General features: G+C 40.4%; 3 protein-coding genes across 10 annotated transcripts; 2 read left to right on the plus strand and 1 right to left on the minus strand.

The window, feature by feature from the left end:
* The first annotated feature begins 12 nt into the window (after positions 1-12).
* LOC116049500 (transmembrane protein 244-like) lies at positions 13-2,670 on the plus strand. 2 transcript variants are annotated; one of them, XM_031299213.2, is made up of 6 exons: positions 13-670; positions 974-1,059; positions 1,602-1,675; positions 1,767-1,892; positions 1,985-2,029; positions 2,122-2,670. In XM_031299213.2, exons 1-6 carry the CDS (start codon positions 638-640, stop codon positions 2,214-2,216), a joined length of 459 nt encoding a protein of 152 aa, XP_031155073.1. In that variant the 5' UTR covers positions 13-637; the 3' UTR covers positions 2,217-2,670. The 2 variants fall into 2 exon arrangements, with proteins under 2 accessions (XP_031155073.1, XP_031155074.1); XM_031299214.2 differs by lacking the exon at positions 13-670 and having other exon boundaries at positions 1,037-1,137.
* Positions 2,671-2,852: 182 nt separating this feature from the next.
* Positions 2,853-6,263, minus strand: sgk2b (serum/glucocorticoid regulated kinase 2b). 2 transcript variants are annotated; one of them, XM_031299211.2, is made up of 12 exons: positions 6,015-6,263; positions 5,760-5,835; positions 5,578-5,650; positions 5,449-5,474; positions 4,860-4,917; positions 4,683-4,766; positions 4,543-4,602; positions 4,121-4,233; positions 3,615-3,834; positions 3,372-3,527; positions 3,196-3,285; positions 2,853-3,102 (listed from the first exon to the last, which is right to left on the minus strand). In XM_031299211.2, the coding sequence occupies exons 1-12, from the start codon at positions 6,040-6,042 to the stop codon at positions 2,941-2,943; spliced, it is 1,146 nt and encodes a 381-aa protein (XP_031155071.1). In that variant the 5' UTR covers positions 6,043-6,263; the 3' UTR covers positions 2,853-2,940. The 2 variants fall into 2 exon arrangements, with proteins under 2 accessions (XP_031155071.1, XP_031155070.1); XM_031299210.1 differs by having other exon boundaries at positions 4,471-4,602; positions 6,015-6,042.
* Positions 6,264-9,560: 3,297 nt separating this feature from the next.
* ptpn3 (protein tyrosine phosphatase non-receptor type 3) lies at positions 9,561-26,620 on the plus strand. Of its 6 annotated transcripts, none has more exons than XR_004104873.1 (27): positions 9,591-9,755; positions 10,437-10,502; positions 11,151-11,292; positions 12,251-12,385; positions 12,545-12,587; positions 12,771-12,852; positions 13,003-13,047; positions 13,146-13,198; positions 13,375-13,492; positions 13,594-13,681; positions 13,808-13,896; positions 13,979-14,042; positions 14,356-14,558; positions 14,648-14,773; positions 14,872-15,030; positions 18,430-18,514; positions 18,604-18,681; positions 18,825-18,881; positions 20,163-20,319; positions 20,494-20,666; positions 20,962-21,052; positions 21,263-21,324; positions 21,436-21,582; positions 22,309-22,437; positions 23,630-23,764; positions 23,885-24,020; positions 25,944-26,620. XR_004104873.1 is itself a non-coding variant. In XM_031299192.2 (27 exons), exons 3-27 carry the CDS (start codon positions 11,224-11,226, stop codon positions 26,016-26,018), a joined length of 2,610 nt encoding a protein of 869 aa, XP_031155052.1. In that variant the 5' UTR covers positions 9,591-9,761; positions 10,437-10,502; positions 11,151-11,223; the 3' UTR covers positions 26,019-26,620. The 6 variants fall into 6 exon arrangements, 5 of the variants coding, with proteins under 5 accessions (XP_031155055.1, XP_031155052.1, XP_031155051.1 ...); XM_031299192.2 differs by having other exon boundaries at positions 9,591-9,761; positions 23,630-23,775; XM_031299191.1 differs by having other exon boundaries at positions 9,592-9,755; positions 23,630-23,775.
* The last annotated feature ends 1,062 nt before the right edge of the window (positions 26,621-27,682 follow it).

Genomic DNA, 27,682 nt, shown 5'->3' on the forward strand with positions numbered 1-27,682 from the left:
TAGGTTTAACACGGGTTTACATTTTGGCCGAAATTCAGCATCCAAGAAGCAACGAATCGGCTGTATCTCCATTACTGGATACATGGTTTTAATGTGACAGCTAATCTACTTCATTTAATATTGGGATTACTATGGGTGTGCATTCCTTCCTGGGTTTTTTAGATTGATTTGCAGTATTTGTTGAGTCACTAATGGTCCAAATACTCATGTTGAACCACATCATCTCAGCTATCCTGCAGTATTCAATCCCTCCCACATAGGGCGGTTATGGTTTCTCCGGTATAATAAAGCTACATATTTTATTGCGCCGTTTTAGCCATAGCCTACTTTTGATTAAATACACACCGTCTAAACATAAAATAGCCATATTATCCATTGGGATGTATTAAGCTGCTAGCTAACAGGTACATAGAGAGAAAAGTGTTTATTTCAGTCAACAAAGGCCGCCCTGATACGAGGTGAAATGAGTTCAGTGCTTTCAGTGCTCCGTTGTGCGGCCGGCGGCGCTGGTTTGTGTCTTGTGTTTGTCGCTAGATGGCAGAAGAAGTCCAGTGTTCTAGGGGATTAACGGGCTCGTAGGCTATCGTGCTGCAGCCTGATTATTTTGTAATATAACATCAAGTATAAACCATGAGATATGGCATTAAAAGGCAAAGTGGTCGACTCGAAGGTAAGAAGACAGTGTCGTGTAATGTGTCAGTATATCAATCGGGATCGACTGTTGGGAAATCATGTGCGATCAATAAGATTATATATGACAAGTAGCCTAATGGTACGTCTGAGGTCTATTTTTTGTAACATACAGATCATAATCTAAACTTTATGCAGCAGGTCAGGTTTTGCAGCATAGACTCGCTGTCTGCTTCCTACTGCAGCCTGATAGCCTGGACTGCGTAGCTCCAGGTTAGTGTTTGCGTGGATGTGTGTAATGCACAAATGCTATATTGTGATATATTCTGTCTCAATCCCACAGACCGTGCTCTTCAATCTGCTGCTATGCCTGGTCATATTTTACTCTCTTTTCTACATGATTGGGAGTGTGTGCTTCGGTGCCTTCAGGTGAGAATCTCCCACACGCATGCGCACAGGCACACGCAAGCAAACCAGCCCTCGAAAGCATCATTATCAACCTCTCCTGTAAATACCGCAATAACTTTTTTCTTTTAGTTCCTGTTGTCCTTACATGGTGAATATTTTTTAAATACAATTGTGTTTTAAAAACATATGCTATAAGATAACAAATAGCAAACCAGGGCAGGCAATATGTATTCTTACTGGTTCTGTAGGTGAAATTTGATGCCATGTGGTCTGCAGTTTGTATTTGGAGGTTGTGGTATGTACAGGTACATACACAATGCAGTGGGTTATAGTGGGTTAATCTGGCCATGAATCCATTTTAGCAAATTGCAGCAGTGATCGCAGAGGTGAGATCTAGTTACTTTATCCACACCATGGAGCCTCACTTTACCTGTTGCCAGGTAGACAACATAAGATCTATGATATGTTTACAATTTACAGCGGTATAACACACTTTCTTCCAATTGCTGACAGCAGTTTTCCCTCTTATTGTATATTTAACCCAGTTCTCACTTGTCATTTAGGTTGGATCACTTTGACGGACTGATTCCATTTGACTTTAAGACCGAACCTGCTGAATCTAACTCCAAATACTTGGGTAAATACACTATATGCACCCAGTGTGGTCAACAATAAGCATGGACTTTTTTTCACTTGCTGTATTTTTTTCATATGTTGGTCTTCCTCAGTGAACCTCCTGTCCTTGGAGCTCACCTACTTTTGCAGCGGCCTTTTGTTTGCTGCAGTAGTGAGGAGACGGGTGTGGGACTACGCCCTCACCATCACAATTCTACATGTAATGATCACCAGCCTAGGTGAGTGGAAATCTTGCAAACACATCTACCCAGGTGTACACACAAATTGCAGAATGTCTTGTGAAACTGCACGTTTTGTTTCCATGTTGCAGTGATGTTGGAGTTTCCCACGGTTTGGCAGTGGTGGCTGGCTTTAGGTGAAACAAACATAATTGGCAACTTATAGTAAGTACATTGAATTGTATGAGCTCAATTCTTTTTGATGCTCTATATTTCTGTTGTTTCATAGGTAGCGGCTTGTTTCTGATGATCTGCAACGGTCAGCTGATAGCTTACTTCACCTGCCAGAGTGACCAGAGCTACGCGTCCTTCAGCTTCTACTGACAGACAGGAAGCTGCTCGGTGTATGAACTGTTTCATAAACAGTCTTGGGAAGTGAGGTAGAAAGGATCAGACCAGATTCTCTCAATATGGAGACACCCGTTAGATTCTCCACAGTGATGGGCTTTTTGTGTTTGTCACAAAAAAAAAAAAAAAAGACTCCTCACCATCATATATAATGTCAGAGCTGGGTCCAATTTGTGTTTAACAGTTGCCAACAGACTGGCATCCTATTGTTTTTTTGTAAATGCCACAAGAAGATGTTCTGTATTTTGCTTGTGATGCACAATGCCTCTGTTCCTATACAGGGTTTTAAGGCACCCTGTAAAGTAATTTCAGTAACTTTTGTAAACTGTGAATGTAATAGCAGAACGGGAAAGTTGCAATACATGTTTGTTGTATATTTCAAAGAGATTAATGTAGTAAAGTGTTAAAAAATAAAGCTTCAGATTGTGCAATTATTTGTTTCCATCCCCCTTACACATTAAGGCAGCTAGGACTTGTGACATAGTGACCAGCATATTTCACATTATGAACTGATGCTTAAAATAACAAATAATAAAAAAAAATATATATATACTGTAATTTAGTAAACAATGAAACATGCAGTGTTAGTGTAAGAATCATTTTGCTTAAGTGTTTAAAAATAGACTTTGATTTAATAATTTATGACATAATAATTTAAATAAATATTTGAACAAACATACTCCCAGAAGATTTGGCATTGTTATGAAACCGGCTCTGCTGCCAAATACTCCACTGGGTTCAGAAAGGAGAATCCTGGGAAGGCCTCGCTGGTCCCGCCCACCTGGCACCTGTCATTCACAGAGGCAGGGACAGGTTGAAGTGTGAACATGGGGTCAATGTAGCTGACATCACAGGGACCAGTCTGGAGAGGAGAGAGGAATAAACACAGTTGGGTACACTGTGCATTGGATTTAAAAAACATAGTGCGTCCCACTCATTTCTGAATCACTCATACCACTTTTGGGATGAACGGGGGTCTAACTTTCCTGGCCAGGAGGTCTTCCCAGTTGATGGATCCAAAGAAGGGATGCTCCTGCAGCTCCACCTGGACACATTTAAATTAGACCCTCTGTGGTTATGTGTGTATTTGCATCATTGCTTGTCTCTCTGTGTTTTTTTGTGAGCACTTACAAGGTCACGGCTCCCACCTAGGCGTTTGGAGACGTCTCTTTCCAGCAATCCCTCTAACAGTGAGCAGGCAGCCTGAGACCCCCCACTATGCACCTGCAGAGGAGCATGAAGTATGTTCTCAAACATCTCTGCTTTTCTACAGCTGTAAAATGGAGGCTGAGAGAAGGGACAGAGAGATGGAATAAGGTGAAGACTGTGAAAAAGGTGATATGATGAAAAGATTGTTTCACCTGCAGCACTCACCAGTCCATAGAGCATCTCAAACAGCACAGTGCCGAGGCCCCACCAGTCCACTGCAGGATTGTATGGGTGGCCTTGTAGCACCTCTGGAGCAAGGTACTCAGGAGTCCCACAGAATGTATGCATAATCCCACCCATGGCCACCCCTTCTTTACAAAGCCCAAAATCAGTCAGCATCACATGACCCTCACTGTCCAGTAGGATGTTCTCTGGTTTGAGGTCTCTGGAAGACAAACAGATGGGACAAAAGTGTTGGTTACAAAAAACTTGTTTCAACTGATATTGCTGTTTTTGTTTCGTTTTCCCTCTGGTTTCACCTCACTTTTCTTTACTCATTATTTTTTTATGTGGTGTTGGAGGACATGGTGGTTTTTAGTGATAACATTTTCTATGCAGAGCTCTCTTATCAAAGTGAACATTTTAATCGAGCAGAAAAAGTGAGCCAAGAAAAAAACGGCAGAGTGACTTTGCAATGGCTTGTCTATTTATTTTTGTGTGTGTGTGTGTACCTGTAAACAATGTCAAGAGAGTGGAGGTAGCCCAGCGCCATGGCCATCTCTGCAGCGTAGAAAGCAGCCCTGGGTTCAGGAAATGACCCCTCCCTCTGAAGGTGGTAGAAAAGCTAAGGACAAACCCATGAGTGGGGGCATCTTTAAAAGGTTAGGCTTAAGAACTTTGTAACTATTTCTGTTGTTATTATGCTAAAGGTTTGTTTGTGTATATATATATACACATATATCAAAATAGCATTGTTTTGAACAGTTTGAATGGTTGTGGGCAAAGGGAAACTCGCAGTCATTCCCCCAGTTTTCAACAATCAACCACAGTTGACAGAGAGAATTTTTTTAAATAGACATACCTCCCCCCCATTAACGTAGTCTAGGACGAAGTAGAGCGTGTTTCGTGTCTGAAAAGAGAAGTGGAGCCCCACCAGGAATGGATGTTGTAGTCCCTTCAGCAGTATGCTCCTCTCAACCATCACGTGCTTTTGCTACAGACACACAGATACAGTAAGTAGATAGACAGACAGATACACAGACAGACAGATACACAGACAGACAGACAGTTTACCTCCTTCCTCTTGACAATCATCTGTTTCTGCAGCACTTTTACAGCATAGTAGCCTTTATTTTTTCTATGTCTTGCCAGCAGCACCTGTAAAAGTTTGAGCTGATTCGATTAATGTCCCAACAAAAATCTCACAAGCACAAACACAAACATTTACAAGAATGAAAAAAAACAACCTACCTTTCCAAAGCTTCCTTTGCCAATTACTTTGAGGAAGTCAAAATCTGATGGTTTTATCCTGGTTAACACAATGAAAGAAAACTGTCAGATATGTGCCATACTCCTAAACTGTTAATCACTAAAAACCAAATTTGTGGTTAATAAATGATTTATTAATGCTATGCAGACTAGTTAATAGGCCACTATAATACATGAACAAATGCACACTTTGTTGGTGGAATACTGAATACTCACTGTAAAAATAATTCAAGTAAAACAATCTGAGATGAAGGCCATATAACCTGTGATGAGGGATCACGGGAACACTTAGGGGCCCTCCCATGGATGCCCCCTACCTTCTGCTCACATCCTCAAGTCAAAAATTATGACTTCTAACTGCATATAGCATTTTTGAATTGTGACAATTTATTCCTGACAGATAAAGCATTATTAATCATTGTAATAGGGTGTAAGCTATATTGTACTGTATCTTTTAAGAGATACTCAAATACCTACAGAAAGAGTTCTCTCTGAAATGTGAAGCAAAACAGTAGAACCTTTTTTTCCTGTCATGACTTGTTTTTTGGCATCAGGTGGTAAAATGACTTACTGTGAGGTTTCTGAGTTCACTGAGCTCTGAGGAGAGAGAAGACATGAAGGCCAGGAGGTCAGATTCAGTTTTACCATCGGTCAAAAACAACAATCAGCACAGTCTTAAAAAAACACCCCCTGTACTCACCACCACTGTGCCTCTCTCCTTCTTCTCTCTTCTCGGCCTGCTCTGTCCTCGAAGGATTTTCTGGGTGTCCAGGCTTCAATCAAAAACAGTAGTTACATGTGGGTTTTTTGTTTTAAAAAATAAAAAAGTCAGATTCAACACAAAGTAAAAAAGCTGTAAACATGTTTTTTTTGCTAACTTACTGTTGCCAGAACTGCTGACTGGAAACATATTTGTGTAAGAGGTCGCTGAAGGCAACTTTCTTCCCCTTGAGCAGAGCTGTAAAACAGACAGGGGGTTAGCTGATCTCTTGCATTAGAGTTCAACAGTAACTCGGGTCGCCATGAGTTTGACATGCCTTAATGTTATGACACTATTTACTATAACAAACTTTTATATCGTCAATATGTTTTGAATGTTTTAAAGAGGCTAACCCTTGATATATATCCTTAACTTACCTGCGAAAAATGAAACGAGCCCTTTCATCTTGGCATTACGTTACTTAGCTAGCTAGGTCAACGTCTTAAATCACGGTCATCTGGGAAGACTGACCGACTGGGAGGCTTGTAAAAAAATATGTTGATAGTGTTAGTTGACAGCATAGACTGTATAAAATAGGTTGACAGCGAAGACGAACTGTCCAGCAGCAGAGACGCCCCACTTGTCCAAAACTTTCAGTGTGGCTGCTCAGTTTAAAGACCGTGACGTAGGAGACGCAGAGTACCGGCAATGCTGCGTTTAAGTTCCCTCGGATATGTGGAAATTATTATGCATGCGCACATAAAGAACCTAAAATGATTTATGAAAATATTGTTGTTGCTTCAAAATGTTAACAACAGAAACACATAAAATATAATAATAAACATATGTATATAAGTTAGTTATTGATACCTATTTGTTATCCTACTTATTTTGTTTATTTTAGTAGTTAAATTCTAAATTAGTCAGAGTTGGCCTAGGTTGATTTCATGTGTCACTAATAATATTTATTTTTATACATTTAAGAAGTAATGGTAATGGTTTTCTAGTAAGGCATCCGTTATAAAGGGTTTATAATTGTTAATAAATCATTTACTGATGATTTATAGTTTAACGATACTACAAAAGGGGGCGGGTGGAAAATAGTCGTAAAATGGACCTACATCAGGTCTCAGGATACGAGCTGTTGGCACGTGAAGGCAGCAGACTGAGCTCGTGTCCCATTGAGAAAAGTGGAACCGAATGCTCACGAGCTCATTGCCGTAGACACGCGGTCGGTGAAGTGACTCTCTTATAAAAATAACTTTCTTTCTTTCTTTCTTAGTCACAGTTAGGAGGATGTATACCACCAGTAATGCCTTGAATCGGCGGCAACACTGATAGTGGGACAGAATCAGCTTTATTGGCCATGTTTGCGTTACAAACAAACAAGGAATTTGACTCCGGTTCTTTGCTCTCAAAGTACAACACTCACTTAAAATATAAAGAATAAAAACAGAAAGGACAGTAAGAAATATAAAAAATACTGTTAAGTATACAGTATGACAACACAATAGAATTTACAAAAACTATACAACAACAATTAAAGAGAGGGAAGGAATAGTGCAACATCAGTATAGTCTGAGATTTAAGATTTAAATATGTAGCCAACTGAATTAATTTGCGTGTGTGATAGCCAAATACTGAAATAAATGTATAAATTATACCATATTCACTGACCAATATGGCTGGAAGGAATAGTGCAAAAGATGAGGGCCAATAGCCTACACACCACATAACACAATATAGACTAGTTTTATGACCTGAGATTTGCAGCAACCTAAGGATAGTTAACGGGGTCATAGAAACTAGGCTACTACGTTCCAGAACATGACAGCTCTGTATCTGCCTTCTTGTCTCATGTGGCTGCTGCATGCCTGAGTATAAGGACCTGTCCACACCTTCACAGACCCAGTTTCATGTTTGTGATGTATGACCAAACTCCTGTAGCATCTCATGTACATAGTACATGTACATGTACACAGTTGATATACACTCTAGACATGCACAGACACTATTTAATCCAAATGTTCCTGTTGGGGACTAAAATGCATAACCACACATTCATATCAACATGTGATTATATAATAAATGGAAATAGGAAGAGGTACTATGAGTCAGGCACAGCTGGCGGTAAACAAATTCTTCTGAGAGAGACTGAGAGGTATAGGCCTACTAAATTAATCTCTTCTACTAGTAAAAACAAAAGGCGTTATAAACTCATATCTGGGCTAAAACTGAGCTTTATCACGAGATAAAATAACTCCAAAGGGTTAACTGGAAGTATTTTCTTAAACTGGAAGTGAGCAATAGAAGAATACAGCATGAGGTCAGAATAAAAGGGTGTGAATCTGATAAATGGGACTTGAAGTCAAGTTAAGTTTGTCCCTGTGTCTCAGTGTCTAAATTTGGAGCTGCTGGGTTCAGAGTTGGCACAGGATGTCTTGGTTACTGCTGCAGAAAGCTGATCCTCGGACAGCAACAGGGGGCAGGTCCCTCTCTGTTACAGCGCTGGGCTGGCTCAGTCTGACACCCCTCGTCACATCACTCTAATATCATGGGAACTGGCCGGAGCTGGTTTTTGCTTCTCCAGGCAAGCAACAGGTGACACTGAACACAACGTCCACATCTCAACAGTCAAATAGCATTCCTGCAAGAGAGGAAACCCACTCAGCAGATCAGCCAACCCCAACCAGACAGGACAGGTTCTCTGCTTCAACCAGCCTATACATCCATGGCAACAGGAGGGAAAGTAACAGTAAACCCTGTTCAAACTGTATGTCTGCAGAACTATTGCAACTTCTGGCTCCATTATCTCCATCATCATCACCAGCCTAGGTCAATGAAGTGGGTGTTTTAACCCTACAACCCAGTCTCCTACTAGGTCATCAGTAATGTCTCTGTCATGTCTTTTACTCATGGTTGTTTCCACACAGTCTGAGATCTGTTAGCAGAGACTGTTTTAATGCAATAAGTAATTTGTATAGTCTACATACAGTAGCTATAGTACATTTTTCATGCTGAACACACAGCAATAGTACTTCATCTGTCCTGTAGATGGAGACAGCAAACCAGAGGATTTCGTGAAGTGCACCTTTCTATTTTTTTCTTTCTTCCTCTAGGAATTTGCATCTTCACAAAACGGACAAAAACAACATTTTGCCATCAGCCTGTTGTTAGTGAGTAGCTTTTATTCCAATTGCAAATGACACATTTTCCCTTTCCACGTTGCTATATGGCCTCACCTGATTTGAAGATCATTGTACTTTATTGAACTTTGAAGTGGGCAGCAGGATCAAACATCTATTTTTCAGTTACTAAGTGATAAATCAAATAATTAAAAACATAATCGACAGATTAATCGATGATGAAGGTTAGTTGCATCTCTGCCTTTGAGTGATACTATCAAATCATGTGTAAACAATGTGCATACTAATAGGCTACTCATAATAACAATAATAATAATAATAATAATAATAATAATAATAATAATAATAATAATAATAAATGTTTCACTTTGGGCTCTGGGGAATTGTGATCGCAATTTCTTTAGGTCTTTTCTAACTTTTTACAAACCAAGCAATGCAGAAAAAAAAAAATCCATAATGAAAATAATCATTAGTCCCATGTAAAAAAAAAGTAGCTCCACCTTAAACCAACTACAACAATAAAAAGCAGCTTACACATTAATGCACGGGTAATGATAATCTAATATATACTATAATAATATCATATAGCCTAAAGTAGAAGTCATGGCGCCTATTTTTCTGCATTGAGCACTTTTACTTTTAATACTTATAGGCCTACATTTTCCTGATTATACTTTTACTTAAGTAATATTTTCAGCGTATTACTTTTATTTGAGTGTTGTATTAGTACTTTTGCTTAATTAGTGGGTATGAGTACTCCGTTTGTAATGTTTTGGTTTCTAATGCCAACTTCAGCGTCGTCCTGTACTGTAGGCCTATGCTTTGCGCGCCCGCCCCCTAGAGCGCGCATCCCTCCGGGAGCGCGCGCGGCGAAGGGGCGGGGCCGCGCGGAGTCTCAGCGCAGCCAGGGATGAGAAACTTGTCCCGGATATTTACCTTACTATACCTGGCTCTTCCGACGGCGCCCCGTCCCGAGGCTTTCACAGCGGACAGTCTAGGAATATGATCCGTCTCTGAAGCGCGACGACTGAGGTACGCGTATGTTTTTTTGTCATTTAACTATTTCTTCCCAAAAAACAGTCACTTGGCAAAGTTGTAGTTACGAGGACTGCCGTGGTTGGAGGAAGGTTTGCCATTGAAGTGTTCCACCTTTTGGGTGTAGCTGTAGAAAACTTCAGGTTGTCAACAGGTTCCTTTATGGCGCTTTGGTTCAAAGTACAGCGAGGTCACACAACAGTGTTCATTATCGACCAACTGTCGGTCGGACAACATAAATATAGGCCTAATACACTGAGATAGGCCCTGTTTTTTCTTTGGTATGTGTGGTTTTGTGAAGCAGTAGAGACCATCAATGCTAGGTGTTCTTGTGTCCTACAAGGTACACTTTTAACTTGTACAGATAAATATTTGGCAGAAAGTATGTGTTAAAAGAATCATAAAGTAAGATAACTCTATTTTATTTCCTCATCTGTAGTCATGTGGGCACAACTCTGAACATATCAAAAATAGATGCAAGATGCAAAACCCACAGTGTCAAACAACATGATGAATCTGCTTTTAAATGTAGCATTTACTTGTAAATTCATGAGAGGCCTGTCTGTGAGAGGGTATTGTTATGGAAAACAAGTCACCAAACTAGGACCAGCTCTGTTTCAATATATTCAGAGTGTGTCACTGTGTTCAAACATTAACTCAAACCCTGCGTCCTTTCAGAATCAGTGTGAGACAGGCCGGCCTGGGCCTATTAATTGTTCACCTGGAAAACAAGACCGGACCCATGTACGTACATATATTTGCATGAATATATTAACACACACACACACACACACACACACACACACACACACACACACACAGGGGACTAATTTTGTTTCCAAAAGTTCAGCTTTAATGCCACCTGACTCATCTTTTATCAGCTCAGTTGTGTCATGGTTTGCATAAGTATGTCTTTTTTGTGTCACAAATATAGATATTATCCAAGCTAGGGTGAGATGTTGGCTTTAAGCATGCATTAGCAGTGCATGTATGTGTGTGTTTGTATTCCTGCTGTGTGCTCCCAGCGGCTGGTCTGAGATCAGTCGTAGTGTAGTGTAGATGGGCGTGTTCAACTCTGAAAATGTTTAACATTCTTATCATTCAGCTGCCTGCCAAAGGCGGAGAGATGCAGAGGGAGAGCAGCAGGGAGAGGGAAGGGACATGTTCAGGCCCAGGCCAAATAATAAGGAATTACACAAACACACACACACACACACAGTCACTCCTTTGCATTCACGCTGCATTACTCACTGCAGCCCGATGTTCCATCCAGCACATATATTACTCACAACACAATGTCATCCTCAGGGAGGTGCTTTCATTAGGAGACAACAGTCTGGAAACATCTGACACGTTTTTGTGGTTTGTGTATGCTTGTGTATGTGTTTCCAGGTCCCCACTCAGTGACGAGCTGAGGGCAGGGTGTTTGTCTTGAGAGGGAGGCAGTGTTACCGAGGTAACAGACATGCCAAAACCGGACCTGCTCTGCCTAGTTCAGCTGCTGGACAGCACTATCGAGACCTTCAGAGTCAGCGTGCGTACCCCCCCCCGTCTTCAATCATATGTTGCACCTATCTGTCTCTGCTAATGATCATATTGTCCGTGCATGATACAGTGACTATCTTTCATATTGCTGTTGATCCACATCTCTTATTTAACACTTTGACCTTGGTGTGAAGGACACACTTACCTCCTGCAGCTTACAGATCTTCTCACACTTAGGAACCTTTTACATCATCAGCATACTATCATCCCGTACGCAGCCTGACAGTGGTACACTCACACAAACTGACAAGCGTACACATACATGCAGAAAGGCAAGCACAAATCTGGCTTTCTCAGACAGCAGCTGTGCAGCATCGTTACGTGAACATTAGGAGAGCAGGGAGAGCGCTGTGGCTGTTTCCAATATTAAGCTCTCTATTACTCTCTTTATTACGACTCCTGTGTTTCTTGTGTTTCCATAAGTTTTTTTTTTTGTTGTTTTTTTCATATTTGTGGAAGGCATGGCCCGTTTAAACCGATATTCACCTGGATGTTGTGTCCACTCACATGTGTGTGTTGAGTGTTTCCCGCTGCAAAAACTCACGGTTTGCCGCAGTTTACAGTAAACGTGGTCCTCCGGTGATGTGAATGTGCTTCCGGTAACAAAATGTGGGAGGAAAATGCAGATGAGCTGCATGTTATCCCTCAGAGTGATTAATAGTTAAAGTACAGAGTGTTGTGCTGCAAATGGAAATCTTATTCTCACCTGGATATATGCATTATTAATTGTTTGTATCTGATTTACAGCCAATTTTTTATTTTTTAAAATAACCACAGAGAAAGTCACAGATTTTGTAAAACCAAAATAATTATCCCTATCTATACATTAGGTTAGGCACTACTGCAACATATGGCACAATATATTTACATGTACAAATAAGCGACCACTTAATGTCACTCAAAGTTTTGGCTGATATTAATGTTTGTTTGATGTTTGCATCTTTCAGAAGCAGGATGAAGGTGTGGTTCTGTTGGACCAAGTATGCGACCACCTGGGCCTGCAGGAGAGGCAGCTCTTCAGTCTGCAGATCAGAGAATCCAGCACAGCCATCGCCTCAATCACGGCCAACACACACTCTCCTGTGAGCTCACTGTTCATCTGCTGCACATTTGGGCTGGGATTGTAATGTATTGCTCTCTCTGATTGCTGTTTAGACAATGATAACCACGGGGTATGCTTACATAAATGTTTTTTTAGCCCCAGTTAGCCATTATACTTAATTAATTTCTTTTTTTCTCAGAGATGGTTGGAGCCTGAGAAACCCTTGAAGAAGCAGATAAAAGGTTTCTGCCTTGTTCTGGCTCCAGAGAATTCACCTTCTTTTCCTTTACATTACTGCCGTAGACAAATACAATTTTTAAATGTTTCTTTTAAAATACATTTTAATACATTTATAGATAGTAGGTGTAGGAGAGAGGAGTATTGAGGTGACTTTGCGACTATAGCTAAATGCCATTTCTCTGCAGGTCTTGCATCTCCCTTTTATCTGAACTTCAGAGTACGATTCTTCATCTCTGATCCTAACTCTCTGCAGCATGAACAGACAAGGTTAGTATATGTGCCTCTCGCGTAGCAGTCATATATCACTAGATATTGATCTGGAGAAGTTGTTTGACTCAGAAAGGTCCTTTTTTGCTGAGATTATCGATACAAATGAAGGCGTTAGTCAGTAAAGTTCCTTTTGTCTCGTCCCTGCAGACACCTGTACTTCCTCCAGATCAGGAGTGACATTAGAGAAGGACGGTTAGTAACACAGAAACACAACCGCCCATCCCCCCTGTGCACAGTGTTTGTGTTGTGTAGGTAGCTGTGTAGTGTGTAATCACGGAGTATGATTGCAGGTTGCAGTGCCCGCTGAGTGCAGCTGTAGTGTTGGCCTCTTACGCCGTGCAATGTAAGTACCATCTCTCTACTATGATTAATGACTTAATAATAACCGAGTGAGTAAATAGTTTTGTTGAGGATGCTCTCAATAAGCAGCCACTCTCCTACAGTACCCCAGATGTTAGTGCGTGAATGTGTGGAACTAGTTATGTGTGGATGCTCAGTGTCTCTTTCCATCACTCGCAGCGGAGATGGGGGATCACTGTCCGTCTCGACTCCCCGGTTACCTCTCCAAGTGCCACTTCATTCCTGAGCAGGATGAAGACTTCCAGTCTAAAGTGGAGGATCTGCATCCACAGCACAAGTAATTCAGACTGTTTTATTACATCTAGTTGCCACTGACAAACAACCAGTTTGTTGTGCAGTTGGTTCCTGGTGTTGTATGTGACTCTGTGTGTTCCCAAGGGGGCTGAAGCAGAGCGAGGCAGAGCTTTGTTTCCTAAACACAGCACGGACACTGGAGTTGTATGGAGTGGAGCTGCATGCTGCCATGGTAGAGTGATTCCCTCGCTTAAACATCCACCTAATACCTCATGTTCTAGTTTAACTTCCTCTGCATCCTCTTTATTCCTCTCATTTTTGACACTTTTTGTCATTCTCTCATCTTTCTGTCTCTCAGGACACTAATGACGCCCCTCTGATGGTGGGTTTGGCCTCTAGTGGTGTTGCAGTATTCTGTAATATGATTTGCTCCAGTTTCTTCCCCTGGTGAGTGATGATGACGCTAATTGCATGTCTTAGTCCTGTATTTTCGTCTTTTCCTTTAATCAGTTGCGTTCTTCACTTGTAGGGGGAACATCATCAAGATTTCATTTAAGAGGAAACGCTTTCTTATACATCTGAAACGTAAACATGTAAGTCCCTCTGTAATTAGTAACTGTAATTATTAGGACATACAAATGTATACACTTCACAAGCTTGACTACTACATGGTCTACATAGATGTGAATATAGCATTGATTGAATGATTCATATCCACACTTTGGCAGGTTGTTTCTGTTTGTTTATGTGTGGGACAAGTAATAAATCATTTGACTAGAGGCAGTTATTTTATTGCCGGCAACAAATGCAACCTGAGCAGCTTAAGTTGGAGATGTGTCCTTGAATATTGGAGTTGGCAAAGAACTCCAACATTATAAAGCATAACAAAAACTCTGTATGTTGCAGGGGGAGACCCAGGATTGTGAGGTGTCTCTAGTTCTGCCCTGTCCCAAGACCTGTAAGAACCTGTGGAGGTCCTGTGTGGATCATCACTCCTTCTTCAGCTCCAACCGGATTGCCAGGAGCCCCAAACACAACAACAGCACAGTTCAGTCCTACAAAAAGCTGATAACACAACACCTGGGCCTTGGCAACAGTAAAACTGAGAGGTGAGCCTGCACCTGTAACATGTATATTCATATTTACATTCTCGTCATAAACACTGAAAATGTTCTTTCTTTTCCCTCCTAATATGCAGTGGTCCAGTGTGCCAGCGTGTGGTGGGAGGGATGGTGTGGAACCCAGTCCTGCGGAGGTCGATTTCATCAGATTATCTGGAGACCAAGAGTCTGCCCTCTAGGTCGCCCCCAAACACCCCCAACTGGTACGACCTGCAGATCAACCACAACTATATGTTCTCAGATTGTGTCATTTGATCAAATCTTATACTCTCCTGGTTCTGCTGGTTTGTCTCTCCGGCAGGCGAAGTCCTCGAGTTCGCCACGGCATCCGTAAGCCTCGCCCATCCTCAGTTGAGCTGACCAATGACCTGAAAGACATGTCAGAGGGGGAGGATGTCTTCTACACATACAGGGCATCTTTGAGCAGCAAGGACAGCGAGGGAGACGCTTCACCGCATCAGTAAGTATCAGTTACAGAAGAAATGTGTATCTGTCTACTTCTTAGACACACACATATAATCTCTTTCAGTTCAGTGGGCTTTGCTAGCATGATGCATGTTAGGGCTGAAAGTTTAATCATTTTTATATCGACATTTCAATTGGATTTAGTGCAATGTTTTAGAGCTGGGCAATATATCGATACTATATCGATATCGTGATATGAGACTAGATATCGTCTTAGATTTTGGATATCGTAATATGGCATAAGTGTTGTGTTTTCCTGGTTTTAAAGGCTGCATTACAGTAAAGTTATGTCATTTTCTGAACTTACCAGACTGTTGTAACTGTTCTATTATTTGCCTTTACCCACTTAGTCATTATATCCACATTACTGATGATTATTTATCTAAAATCTCATTGTGTAAATATTTTGTGAAAGCACCAATAGTCAACACTACAATATCGTTGTGGTATCGATATATAGGTATTTGGTCAAAAATATCGTGATATTTGATTTTCTCCATATCGCCCAGCCCTACAATGTTTGAATCAAAGAAGCTGCGACTTAATTTACAGCAAGATTTTGCTAGTTAATGTAAATTCAGTGATTTGGCCAAACCATTTAAAAAAACCTCCAGTTGTTGTCTGCTTACTGAGGTTTTTGCTTTTCTACACCAGTTAGCCTTGGCCAAAGATTTTTTTTCGAGAGGGAAGAAGCACCACTATGTATTATTTTATTATCTGGCTGTTGGGAGAGATGGAAAGTGGTTTAAATATGTAATACAAAGTGATCATGGTTAATACTGTGTAGACCACCAGATAGGCCTGTGCTTTAATTTATAGAAAACAATTGCAATATAAATCAAAATTGCAGTATTGGTTAAAAAAAAGCAATTACAGTTTTTCTCAATCAATTTGTCACATTTACTGAAACCAACTTACAATTGTCAAAACTCTAAGTACAATCCTCACACCATACACATAAGACACACACGTAACGTTTGTTTTCATTCAGCACACCACTCTTTGTGACCTGCAAAAGGTGATTACTAGAGTTGAGCCGGATACTCGGCTGAAACGAGTATCCGGTACGGATAAAGCACTTTTGCCGAGTACGAGTATTATACGAGTAATACGAGTCAATATCTGTGCTCGGATTGAATAAAAATCCTCATTGGGTAGTTGACTGTGTCTGCGTTCTGTGATAAACTAGTCGTCACAGCGCCCCTCCCCTACACACAGATGTATTGTGTTGCTGTAGGTGTCCCACTCACACAGAACATCTCTCTCTCTCTCTCTGTCTCTCCCTCAGGTTCGCGGGTCTTTTCCGTTAACGTTTAGGTTTTTTTCAGCTTCAGGTTTGTTTTTTACTTCGGTTTGTAGTACTTCCTTATTAACCAGTAGAGTTCTGGTAAACGTGGGGTTTGTTCAGACGTGGTGCTTGGTAGAATGCGACTCGCGTTGCGTCTCTGCCTGTCGGAGATTTCTTTTCTTTTTTAAACCGTCAGCTGGCTCTAAACAGATCTGAAAAACAGCGTCGGACTATTTGATCCATAGAACACAGTCCCCCCCGCCCCCCTCTCTCTCTGTCTCTCTGTTACTCACTCACACACACACACACACACATACACACACACACGCACACACACACGCACACACACATACCTGGTGTGGAAATAAAAAAAATAAAAAAGAACCAAAAAAAATAAATCACACTGATCATAAAAAAATTAAAAGTTAAAAAAAGAAAGTTATGTTGAGTATGAAAACTGTTGTTCATTACATTTTACTTCATAATTGCAACCACATGTGTTGTATTCATTGTTCTTGTTCTGTATATAGTTTGTTTGTTATCGTGATCAAAACCATTGATCTGAAGCTCAATGCTGATGCTGTCATGTAAATAGTTTTCTAATCAGCAATAATTATAACAATTTCTGATCAACCCATATCAATTGCATGCTTAAAATAACATACCGGTTAAAGCCCCGCCCATTTCAAGACAAACCGACCCACTTCCGGGTTAAATCCCGCCCACTTCTGGGTTAGGCCCCGCCCAGTCCGAGTACAGATAATTCATATGGTTAACAGATACAGATACAGATAATGCTGTACTCGCTCATCCCTAGTGATTACTCACTCAAAAGAATGAACTCTTGTTTCAAATGTAAATAATTTAATCAATGAATAAATTATTGTCATCAAAACAAAAGGTTCCTTGATCATTGCTTGAGCCAAGACAGTCAAAATGCAAAGACATCTTGTCAAATGACAGTGTACTCTGAAAGTGATAGTCACACACTATGTGATATTGTCCAATTGCTAACATTGTATATTTAGGCAGCTGAATAGTATTGATATCAGCCATGGCAAACACTGTACTTTCAACAAAACATTCATTTCTTATTGTATGTAGACACGAGCCAACCGCAAATACATAAAGAAAGCATGTACAGAAAAAAATGATATACAACAGCAAAATTATCAGGAACTACTGTACAATATGTGCAAGGAAAAAAGAAAATAGGCTGCACGCTCCGACCAGCCTCTGTCCTACTTAGGCCATGGTTGATTACATGGTCCCTTATTTTTGCCTGTATCTAATTTGATATTTCTCTGTGACTTTGCCTTTCTCTGGCTCTTCCTTGTCCTCTGTGCCCCCCTCTTCCTCTCCCCCTCACCAAACCACCCCACACTCTAATGCCCCTTCCTCTTGCACGGGCAAGCTCTTGCCCCTGTCTGTCTCCTGCATGCTCTATATTCCACAGCTGTAAAATTCCGTCTTACCCTTGCAGTATACAGTAAATATGTTTGAGATTAATTGGTTATGAGTTTCACCTGTCAGCTAAATTGGATAGCATTTGCGATTGGTTGCTCTAAATTTTGAGGAAATTGAATTGTCCCCCATCTAGCCTAAGTCTATATCCTATGACAACTTTTACAACAATACCACATAACTATTATGTATCTAATATATGTGTGACAGGTTTTGTGATTGTTGGTTGCTCTATTTAGCATGTAGGGATTTACACAATGAACATGTGTACAGTTGCATTTGAGAGTAATATGATAAAATAGCAAATTAATGCAAACTATTTTGATCTCTGTAAGGCTTACTCAATGCATTTTGTACCAAAGCAATTCTAAATGACTATGTCATGTGAACAACTGACCTAATGTTCATATAAATAGTCATATAGTTTGATAAAGTTTAATAGTCATTTGACGATTGTGCCAAAGCAATTGAGAAAAACTGTACATACTGTAAGTCATACAGACCAAACTTGGGTTTGTTTAAGCATTTGTGTTAACCATAGTAGGATACAAAAATCTTATGATATGAGAGCATTCAAAATTGTATTATTATCACATCTGAAAGTCATCTGTTCTTTATTTAATTTCTTTCTGGCTCTTATAGCCAGGGGACAGATGATGCTTTGTTGCGAGTTGATGACAGTATAGGAGAGGAGGAAGATGAACACAGCTCACACCACAACAATAAGGTCCGTTATCTCATCATCAACTCTAAATAAGTGTATTACTGTTTATCCACCCATGTGTCCATTGATTCTGAGTACTTGTGTGTATGCAGGGCTCTCTCGGCGACGGTGACTTGATGCTGATATGTATTGCCCCCGATCATGACGGCAAGTTTGGCTTCAATGTTAAAGTGGGTCTCTCTCTTACACTCTTTATGTGGTGTGTCTCTCTTACAAGGCAACGTTTTATGGTTTTCTAAATGTATTTACACACATAACGTTTGTGTTGTCATTTCTCTGCTCTTGCTCCATTTAATTTCCCAACTCCTCCTAGGGTGGGGTGGATCAGAAGATGCCTCTAGCCATATCCCACGTTAAACCTGACTCTCCGGTAAGAGCCGACTCAGATGTGTTTGACGGCCTGGTGTCTCCAGGAGGTGTCAATATAACTTTATGATAAAATGCAAACACGATATGGACTGATGACTGCTGTAACGATTAGTCAATGAAATGATTAGTCACTTGCCAGAAAATTGAATTGGCTATTATGGTGTGTGTGTGTGTGTGTGTGTGTGTGTGTGTGTGTGTGTGTGTGTGTGTGTGTGTGTGTGCGTGTGTGTGTGTGTGTGTGTGTGTGTGTGTGTGTGTAACACATTATGATACTATTTTGATAAGCGATTATTGTGTTATTCATTTGTCAAAGCAGAAATACCAATGTGATAGTGATCTAATTATCTTTGGGTTTTGGACTGTTGGTCGGACAAAACAAACTATTTGAGAACGTCACCTTTGGCTTTTGTAAATTGTGGACTTTTTTTCACAATTTTCAGAGGATTGGTCAATTAATTCAGACATAATTAACTGATAATAAAAATAAATCAAAAAAAGGTTAGTATAGCCACTGATTTTTGAGGCTAATATAGATATTGATATTTGGTAGTTTAAAAATCTGATAAGGATATATCGGCCAATAATAATAAAAAAAACAAAAACATAAATATAATCTATTGACTCATATCCTTTTTATTTGGGTTATTGTGACCCAGATAAATCCTGAGTGATGCATTTTACGGTTAAAAAATCAACCTGACAGCTCTCTGGTGTAGGGCTGGGCGATATGGACAAAATCAACTATCGCGATATTTTTGACCAAATACCTCGATATCGATACCGCAACGATATTGTTGTGTTGACTATTGGTGCTTTAACAAAATATTAACACAATGAGTTTTTCGATAAATAATCATCAGTAATGTGGATATAATGACTAAGTGGGTAAAGGCAAATAATAATAGAACAGTTACAACAGTCTGGTAAGTTCAGAAAATGACATAACTTTACTGTAATGCAACCTTTAAAACCAGGAAAAAGACAATACTTGTGCCATATCACGATATTACGATATCCAAAATCTAAGACGATATCTAGTCTCATATCACGATATCGATAATATTGCCCAGCTCTACTCTGGTGGACAAACTATGTAATGGTGAAATGTAATGAAAGTTCTACTGTGATTTCTTGTTAGTTATTTGCCAACATTACACTGATACGATATATAATAAACTAATGATAAAGCTGATATATCGGTCTAGCGCTAAGCCCTAGACTGAAATGAGATTGATGTATGGTGAGAAGATGTCAGCTTTTAAAGACTCTCTGTTGTTTGTAGGCAGGTCGATGTGAGCCCAAACTCTTAGAGGGAGACCTGCTGGTGCTCATCAACGGTCGAGACATTTCTGAACACACACATGATCAGGTTGTCATGTTCATAAAAGCCAGCAGAGAGTCGCACTCCAGAGAGTTGGCCTTGCTCATCAGACGTAAAGGTGTGTGTGTGTGTGTGTCTGTCTCTGTGTGTCTGTGTGTGTGTGTGTGTGTGTGTCTGTCTCTGTGTGTCTGTGTGACATATCTGCTGAAGCAGCATGTGATGTAAGTGTGCACACTGTCTGTCATGTTTCTATGAATATTTATCACAGACTTGAACCGTCCTTGGATTCCAGGTCCTGGCCGGGTGGCACCCCTGCTGCAGTTGCCTTCCGCCCTCACACTCACCAGCCAATCACAGGGAGACAAGCCGTCACCTGGCCAGTTGGAGCGGGTCACGACACTGGAGGAGTCAATGAGACAGCTGGAGAGAGGAATACAATCTGGCACACTCTGTTTCCATTTTGAGGTATTTAAAATACCGGTGGGAGCTAAACAGTGAAAAGGTGTTTAAAAATGTATTCATAAGCTGGACCAATATATGTCTTTATTTTAAGCAGGATTTAGTTTGTCCCACCCAGTTATTTTGGATCACAATGAGCCTTTTAAGTGCTGTTTTTGGGACAGATGTTGGCTCTAATCTTCACCTGGAATCCTGACAATCTAACAAAAATATGCCATCACTGGCCTGGAATTTGTTTCTGTTTGAGTATGTTTCTGTGTGTTTACGTGCATATGTGTGTCTGTATGCTTGTAATTTAAAGAATTTATACAGAAGGAAGCCTGGTCTCTCACTAAACTGTGCTCGGCTCCCTGAGAACATGGACAAGAATCGATATAAGGATGTTTTACCTTGTAAGTTCTGCTTATCTGTGTGCCTGTCTCCTGCCGTTTGTCTCTTCTCTACCTGGTGCCCTTCCACCCACCCACTGCTCTGTGCTACCTTTCTAACCTTGATATGAAGCTCACTGCTGTAGCACCTCATGACATTTAATTGGTTGAGCCTGCGGTGCGTCGGCGGCTCTATCTATCTATTATGACCCTCACCCACTGCTCTCCTTTCAGATGATGCCACCAGAGTGGTGCTCCAGGGACAGGAGGACTACATTAACGCCAGCCACATTGAGGTGCGCATCACCAATGTAAAATTGAGTGTGCTGTCCCTGTCACATCTAATGTTAACTCATCCTCTGTGTGGTGTGTGTATCTCTGTATTTGTTTATTTGTCTGTCTCATAGGTGGCGCCCCCAGTGTCTGGTGTATGTTTACGTTATGTTGCGGGTCAGGGTCCATTGCCACAGACCTGCACTCACTTTTGGCAGACTGTTTGGGAGCAACAGATACACACCATCATCATGCTAACAACTCTGACAGAGAGGGGACGGGTATACATGTGTTCATAATTTTATACTCTACAGCCACATTCACACAGGAATGGAAATGAGTGTACAGAAAGGGAAACACTTGAAATTACACAGCTCAATATCTGAGATGCATTAACGCAGTGATTACTGCAGCACTACTAGCATATTATTATATGCTGTTTTGTGTTTTATTTGATACATGATTACTGTAATTACAAGGTTCAGCGGTGATGTTTGCACACAAAAAAAATAAACCGGCACAGTTGAGTAATTAAAGGGTTTCACGGTGTAGAGAATGGTGAAATGTAAAGTATGAGCTGGATTCCAATGAGAGAATTAATTTAAAGGTTGGAAGAGGAAGACATATCCACACAGAGACAGAGGCAGCGAGATATGAAGGTCTTGTTGAATGAAGAAGTCTCTCTTTCAGCTGTTGCTTGGTAACCAGATGCTTTCATTAATTGATCATTTTCCTGATATTCATCAAGTGCCCTGAGTTTCTCTCCACTTGGCGATCACTCTCACCCACACACATACGCACACACAAATTGACAATCGGTTCACATTCTGCTCCTGATGAATTGCTTTTGTTCCTCAGACTGCCGGGTGGAACATACGCTGTTGAATATCAGTTTAATTTTAATGAGAGCAGAGTGCAGCTGATGTAGCAGTAGTAATAGATTGTATCCTGACTGATGACTCATGTCACATGTAATGTAATTTGTCTGTGATGTCATACACTTGCAGACCAAGTGCCACCAGTACTGGCCGCATCCGCCGGAAGTGAAGGATTACGGGCACATGCGGGTAAAGTGTCACTCAGAGGAGTGTAACCTGGCGTATGTGACGCGGCAGTTCACTCTGAAACACACACAGGTACAGTAGCAAATAACACTGTAATGATTATTCGATTAATCAAAATTAAATGGCAACTTTTTTGATAATCATAATTGTTTAAGTCATTTTTAAAGTTCAAATATCTTGTTTAAATTCTCAAATGTGAAAATGTGCATTATTTTCTTGTATTAATATGATAGTAAATTTAATATTTTGGTGTTTTGGACATTTGATCAGACAAAACAAGACCTTTGACATCACCTTGACCTCTGGGACATTATATATAATGTGTGAAAAAACAGGCCAAGAAAATAGTCTGCAGATTAATCGATTCTGAAAATAATTAGTTGCAGCCCTAGTAGCAAAGTTCCCATCTGCTTTCATATCCACATGAAACCTGAGCAAAGTATGACCATGGTCGCACAACACAGACTTTTTCTGTTTGTATGTTTGCAGTGACATGTACCATGTTTGTGCCATATGTCACATAACAGAGCTCACTGCAGGCAGCAAACTATCTGCAGCCAACATACAGTCACCTCCGTGTGGGAGGCTTGGTCTGTACGTGTGCGTGTGTGGGAATGTGCGTTAGTGTGTATTAACTGTGTGTAGGTGTGGGTGTGCAGGTGTGTTTTCCTGAGATGTTTATCTGATCGAGTTTAAACACAAAAAGTTCAAAACACTTTATGTGGTTGATAATCAGATTAAAATTAGCTGTTTTCCACATTAACTTCTATGCCAAACATGTAAATAAACAGACAATGCTCAAGGAGGCATGAAGTATGAAGGTACACACATGCATACACAGATACTGCTGTGTGGGCCCATCTGTTCCTCTGGCGGAGCGAGTTAATCCCTGCATGGAATCACAGGCCACATGACCATTTTAAACTCTAAACTCAGCCATTTTCTTCTCCGGCTGTTTTCTTTTTACCGTGTCCCTCTTCACTTCCTATTCTCAGTGTTCCCTACTGGTCACGTGCAGGTTTGTTCTCCTCACCTGCTCAGTTTTTCCACTACACCCTTTTGTTTTCTTACATGCTGAATGTTGTCAGAGTGTTTGAGTCTGTAGGGCTGCAGAGTTAAGTCTCATGTGGGTGATATATTTATATAAATACACAGGTTATGAAATACTTAAATTCTCTCTGATTAACTGCCTTTCTTGTGTGTGTGTGTGTGTGTGTGTGTGTGTGTGTGTGTGTGTGTGTGTGTGTGTGTGTGTGTGTTTTAGCGGGGTGAGGAACGTGCAGTCACACACCTGCAGTATGTCGCGTGGCCCGATCACGGTGTACCCGATGACCCTTCAGACTTCCTGCTGTTCATCAGCTCAGTCAGGGAGAGGAGGAGAGGTGAAGAGCCACTAATGGTACACTGCAGGTAACACACACACACACACACACACACACACTGTGTATACTCTAATTGAACAATGCCGGCATGTACGCCTCTAAAATCCACTTAATGTTGTGTTTGTTTTGAATTTCAGTGCTGGGATTGGACGGACAGGTGTTCTTATCACCATGGAAACGGCGCTCACTCTGTTGGATGAGGGTCGGCCGATGTTCCCGCTGGACGTTGTCAAAACACTGAGAGATCAGCGAGCCATGATGGTTCAGACCACGGTACAGAAAAACAGAACAAGGATTTATGCCACAGCGATTGTTCTCTCCTTTATTAAGTTCTTTATTTGAATTTATGGCATTATGATAACCTGTTGCTTTAGAGAATTTGAAGCTTTCCTCAATATTCATTGTCTGTATTTTCTCGTAGCAGATTAGGAGCTGTTTATTATCATAAGATTAAGCTGATTTGTCTTCTACATGTAGTCTAAAACTTGTCAAACTTGCGCCTTGTTTTAATTTGTTTTATAAGAACATCTGTCTGTCTGGTATAAGGTGGGATGTGCACAGAGAACATTAGGGTTTAAAATGTCAGAAATTTGGTTTAATAGAGTTAAAGCTTCTGGAAGATTGAAATATATGTGGAATGCTTAACGGCTCTCTACAAATACCAACTAAAGAACTTCAGGAATTTTCATAAGGGAGAGGAGACTTCTCATCACTGTGCCAATAATTACTTTTTAAAGGCCAATGTCCCTGTTTTTGACATCTGTAAGGGTCCTGTCATCTTTAACCTTCATTAATTCTCAGAGACGTGGCTGCCACAGTTTTATACTGATGGCTGATGAGCGAGAGCAGGCAAACTGAGGTTGGAAGCCATGCTCTGTGGCACCTCAGCAGCATTTGTCGAGAGAGAGGAAAGTGTTACTCATTGCTTTGATAGGATGTAGTGCTGGGAATATGGCAGCCCTCCAGCCACAAGCCTGCTTCTAGGCCACTATCACCCTTATTTTGAAAGGAGATTCAGTCCCTGAGGCTTCTTCTCTCAGATGTTTTAGTGCTGATGGAATTATTCCTCAGTTTTCCCTCATATGTTTGTGTCTGGGACAGTGGTGGAAAACATGCACAGTCAGAGGACAAACCTTCATGTTAATGAGCCATATGTTAAAGGATATGGCTGGCATTATTCTATGAATGCACAAATGCACAGTTTACAAAGCAGTCTCAGTACAAGGTCCACTCAGTAGCTGGTCTGGAGCTTTCGATCATATCACACAATCTTCCTCAGCAGATGGAGTTTTATTTTTAGCAGCGTGGCTGTATAGATGGCAGTGTTGGTTGGTCAGTCCACCACTTTGGTTCGGACTGAATATCTCAACAACTATTCAATGATTTGCCATGAAATAATTTTGTACAGAGATTCATGGTTTCAAGACAACAAACCATATTGACTTTAGTTATCCTCTGACTTTTCCTCTAGCGCAACCATGAGGTTCACATTTCAATAACGTTGACGGTTGGATTGCCTTGAAATTTGGCATGGGTTTATGTCCTCCTTAGGATGAATTGTAATTACTTTGGTGATCCACACACTTTTATATCTAGTGCCATCATCAGGTTAAAATTTTAATTTAACCAGTTTGGTTTATGATCAAATATCTGCTAAACTAATCCCATTACAATCATTCTCATCTTTACTTTGTGTTTAGTGCTGATTAGTAAATGTAAATGCTAACACGCTAAACTAAGGTAACATGGAAAATATTATACCTGCTAAACATCAGCATGTTGTCATTGTGAGCATGTTAGCATGCTGCCGTTAGCATTAAGCTCAAAGCACCGCTGTGCCTAAGTACAGCCTCACAGAGGTGCTAGCATGGCTGTAGACTTTGGAAATGTTACTCAAACTGCAGTAAAAAGTGCATTGTTGGGGACTATTTTCAGCTGCGTATTAATACGTATTTGGTGTGTAAGTGAGTGTTGGCTCATGGATGTGTGTAATAGTTTTTGGACAACAGTGGAGCTGTATGACACAGAAGTATCAGGCTTTTGGTTTTTACAGACTTGTTGGTAGGATCCGTTAATTGTTGATTTGTTCTTTTCATGGAATTTAACTAGGAGAAAAATATAGAATATAATCAGTACTACCCTTTCAAAAACAGCAGTGTTGTGTAACATCTAGTAACTCTTTGTTGTGTGTTTCAGTGTCAGTTCCAGTTTGTGTGTGAGGCCATCCTGCAAGTCTACAAAGAGAAACAGGAGGGATCTACAGCATCGTAGCCCAAATCAGCAACAGGACCAAAACAGACACATTTACCATTTCAGCCTCATCTCATTGTAGGCGACTGCCACAGAGGGACTTACAGTGCTATAACAGATTAACCTCTGTCACCGCCCGTGGGACTTGTACACAGACTGGATAATGAGAGTATAACCAGCTTCAGATCACAGCTGTCTGTGATCCGTGTAGCCTAGATTCAATGTGAGAGTATGAATCTTACACCTAGTCGGCCTTAGTGTTTGCTGATTTGCTTGTATGCTTGTAGAGTCTGTGGTCTCCATAGAGACTGTTGTAAAACTGATGTGAGCTACTGATTTCTGTCCAAGAGGCCATTCAGGAGTGTTGCCTCTACTTATTAAGCTATGTGTGCCTTAGACTGACGCCTTCCAGTCGATCGGTCGTATGGGGCGGCAGAAGCAGACCAGGATCGTTATAAACTGTAGTTTATCTGTGTGTCCAAACACAAAGAGCATGCAAAGCAGGCTTTAGATCACTACAGCATATACTGTAAGGGCATGGCGTCCGCCAGAGGAGCACCAAACCCCACTGTTCAAACACTCTTAAATTATTAAGACACTAAATAAACACTGATTTATACTCATGTGTCTGCTTTGTCATTTCTTTTGACAGTGATCGTCACAAATTACAACATTAAATAAAGATATGTCACCTTATGTTGAGATTCTCTTAAGGCTCTTATGGTGTTTTATACACGCCTTTCTCACACTTCTTTGCAAAATGAGGAGTTTGCTTATTTAACCTTCAGCGGAATGTCTCTAAAGCTGGCATAATGTCAGTAAAACTCTCAGCATCACAAATCAGCTCAAACTGTGTCTGGTTAGGGCAAAATATTGTTTTAAAAAAAGGACACTATAAGAAAATGTAATGCCAGCTGTGAGGAGTTCAGTATCTCTGCAGGTTTCTGATGTTCTTTAATGATGTTGTATAATTCATAGTGTTGTTATGTTTCTGCACTCCTTATTCTCTTGTTCTTTTTCATACAATATATCGCAGCCATTAAAAATTGGTATGCCAGTCCAAAGTACCCACTAAAATATGTTAGAGAATGATGCAAAATATCATTTCACTCATACATTATATTAATCATGTCCAGAACCAACAGACTGATGCACAAAAACCTACAACTGTAAGATGTTTTGTCTAAGAGATGCATTTTGAGAGTTTCTACTTTAGAGGAGGGTCTCCAATGGGAGAGTTATGCTTTTGTTTATAGTTTCTTATTCTCTTTATTTCTAGAATGCCACTTAATTTGGTTGACCCCATTTTGTTTCTGTTTGTATAGGAATGGGACATTTGGGAAGTTATTTGTTTGGGAATATGCTGTATTATTTCTTTTTCTTTTTGATTTACAGGTACTGACTTTATATTTCAAAATAAACAAAATGTCACAAAGTCATAAAAATACTGAGTCCAATATTTCTAGATGCAATACATTAAATTTTACTATTTTTAACCCAAAGAAAAATATTCAATATTCTTTTATCCAGATTTGTATTCATGACTAGATAACTTAAAATATTTATAAAAATAAAATCCAAACAAATTTAAAAAACAAAATTCATCATGAGGGTGTTCTGTTATGACTTCATGATCTCAGTATTTCTACAGTCCTGGGTATGGCCCTGATAAATAGAGTGACATA

The sequence above is a fragment of the Sander lucioperca genome, chromosome 10 (assembly GCF_008315115.2).
Source record: "Sander lucioperca isolate FBNREF2018 chromosome 10, SLUC_FBN_1.2, whole genome shotgun sequence".
NCBI lineage: Eukaryota > Metazoa > Chordata > Actinopteri > Perciformes > Percidae > Sander > Sander lucioperca.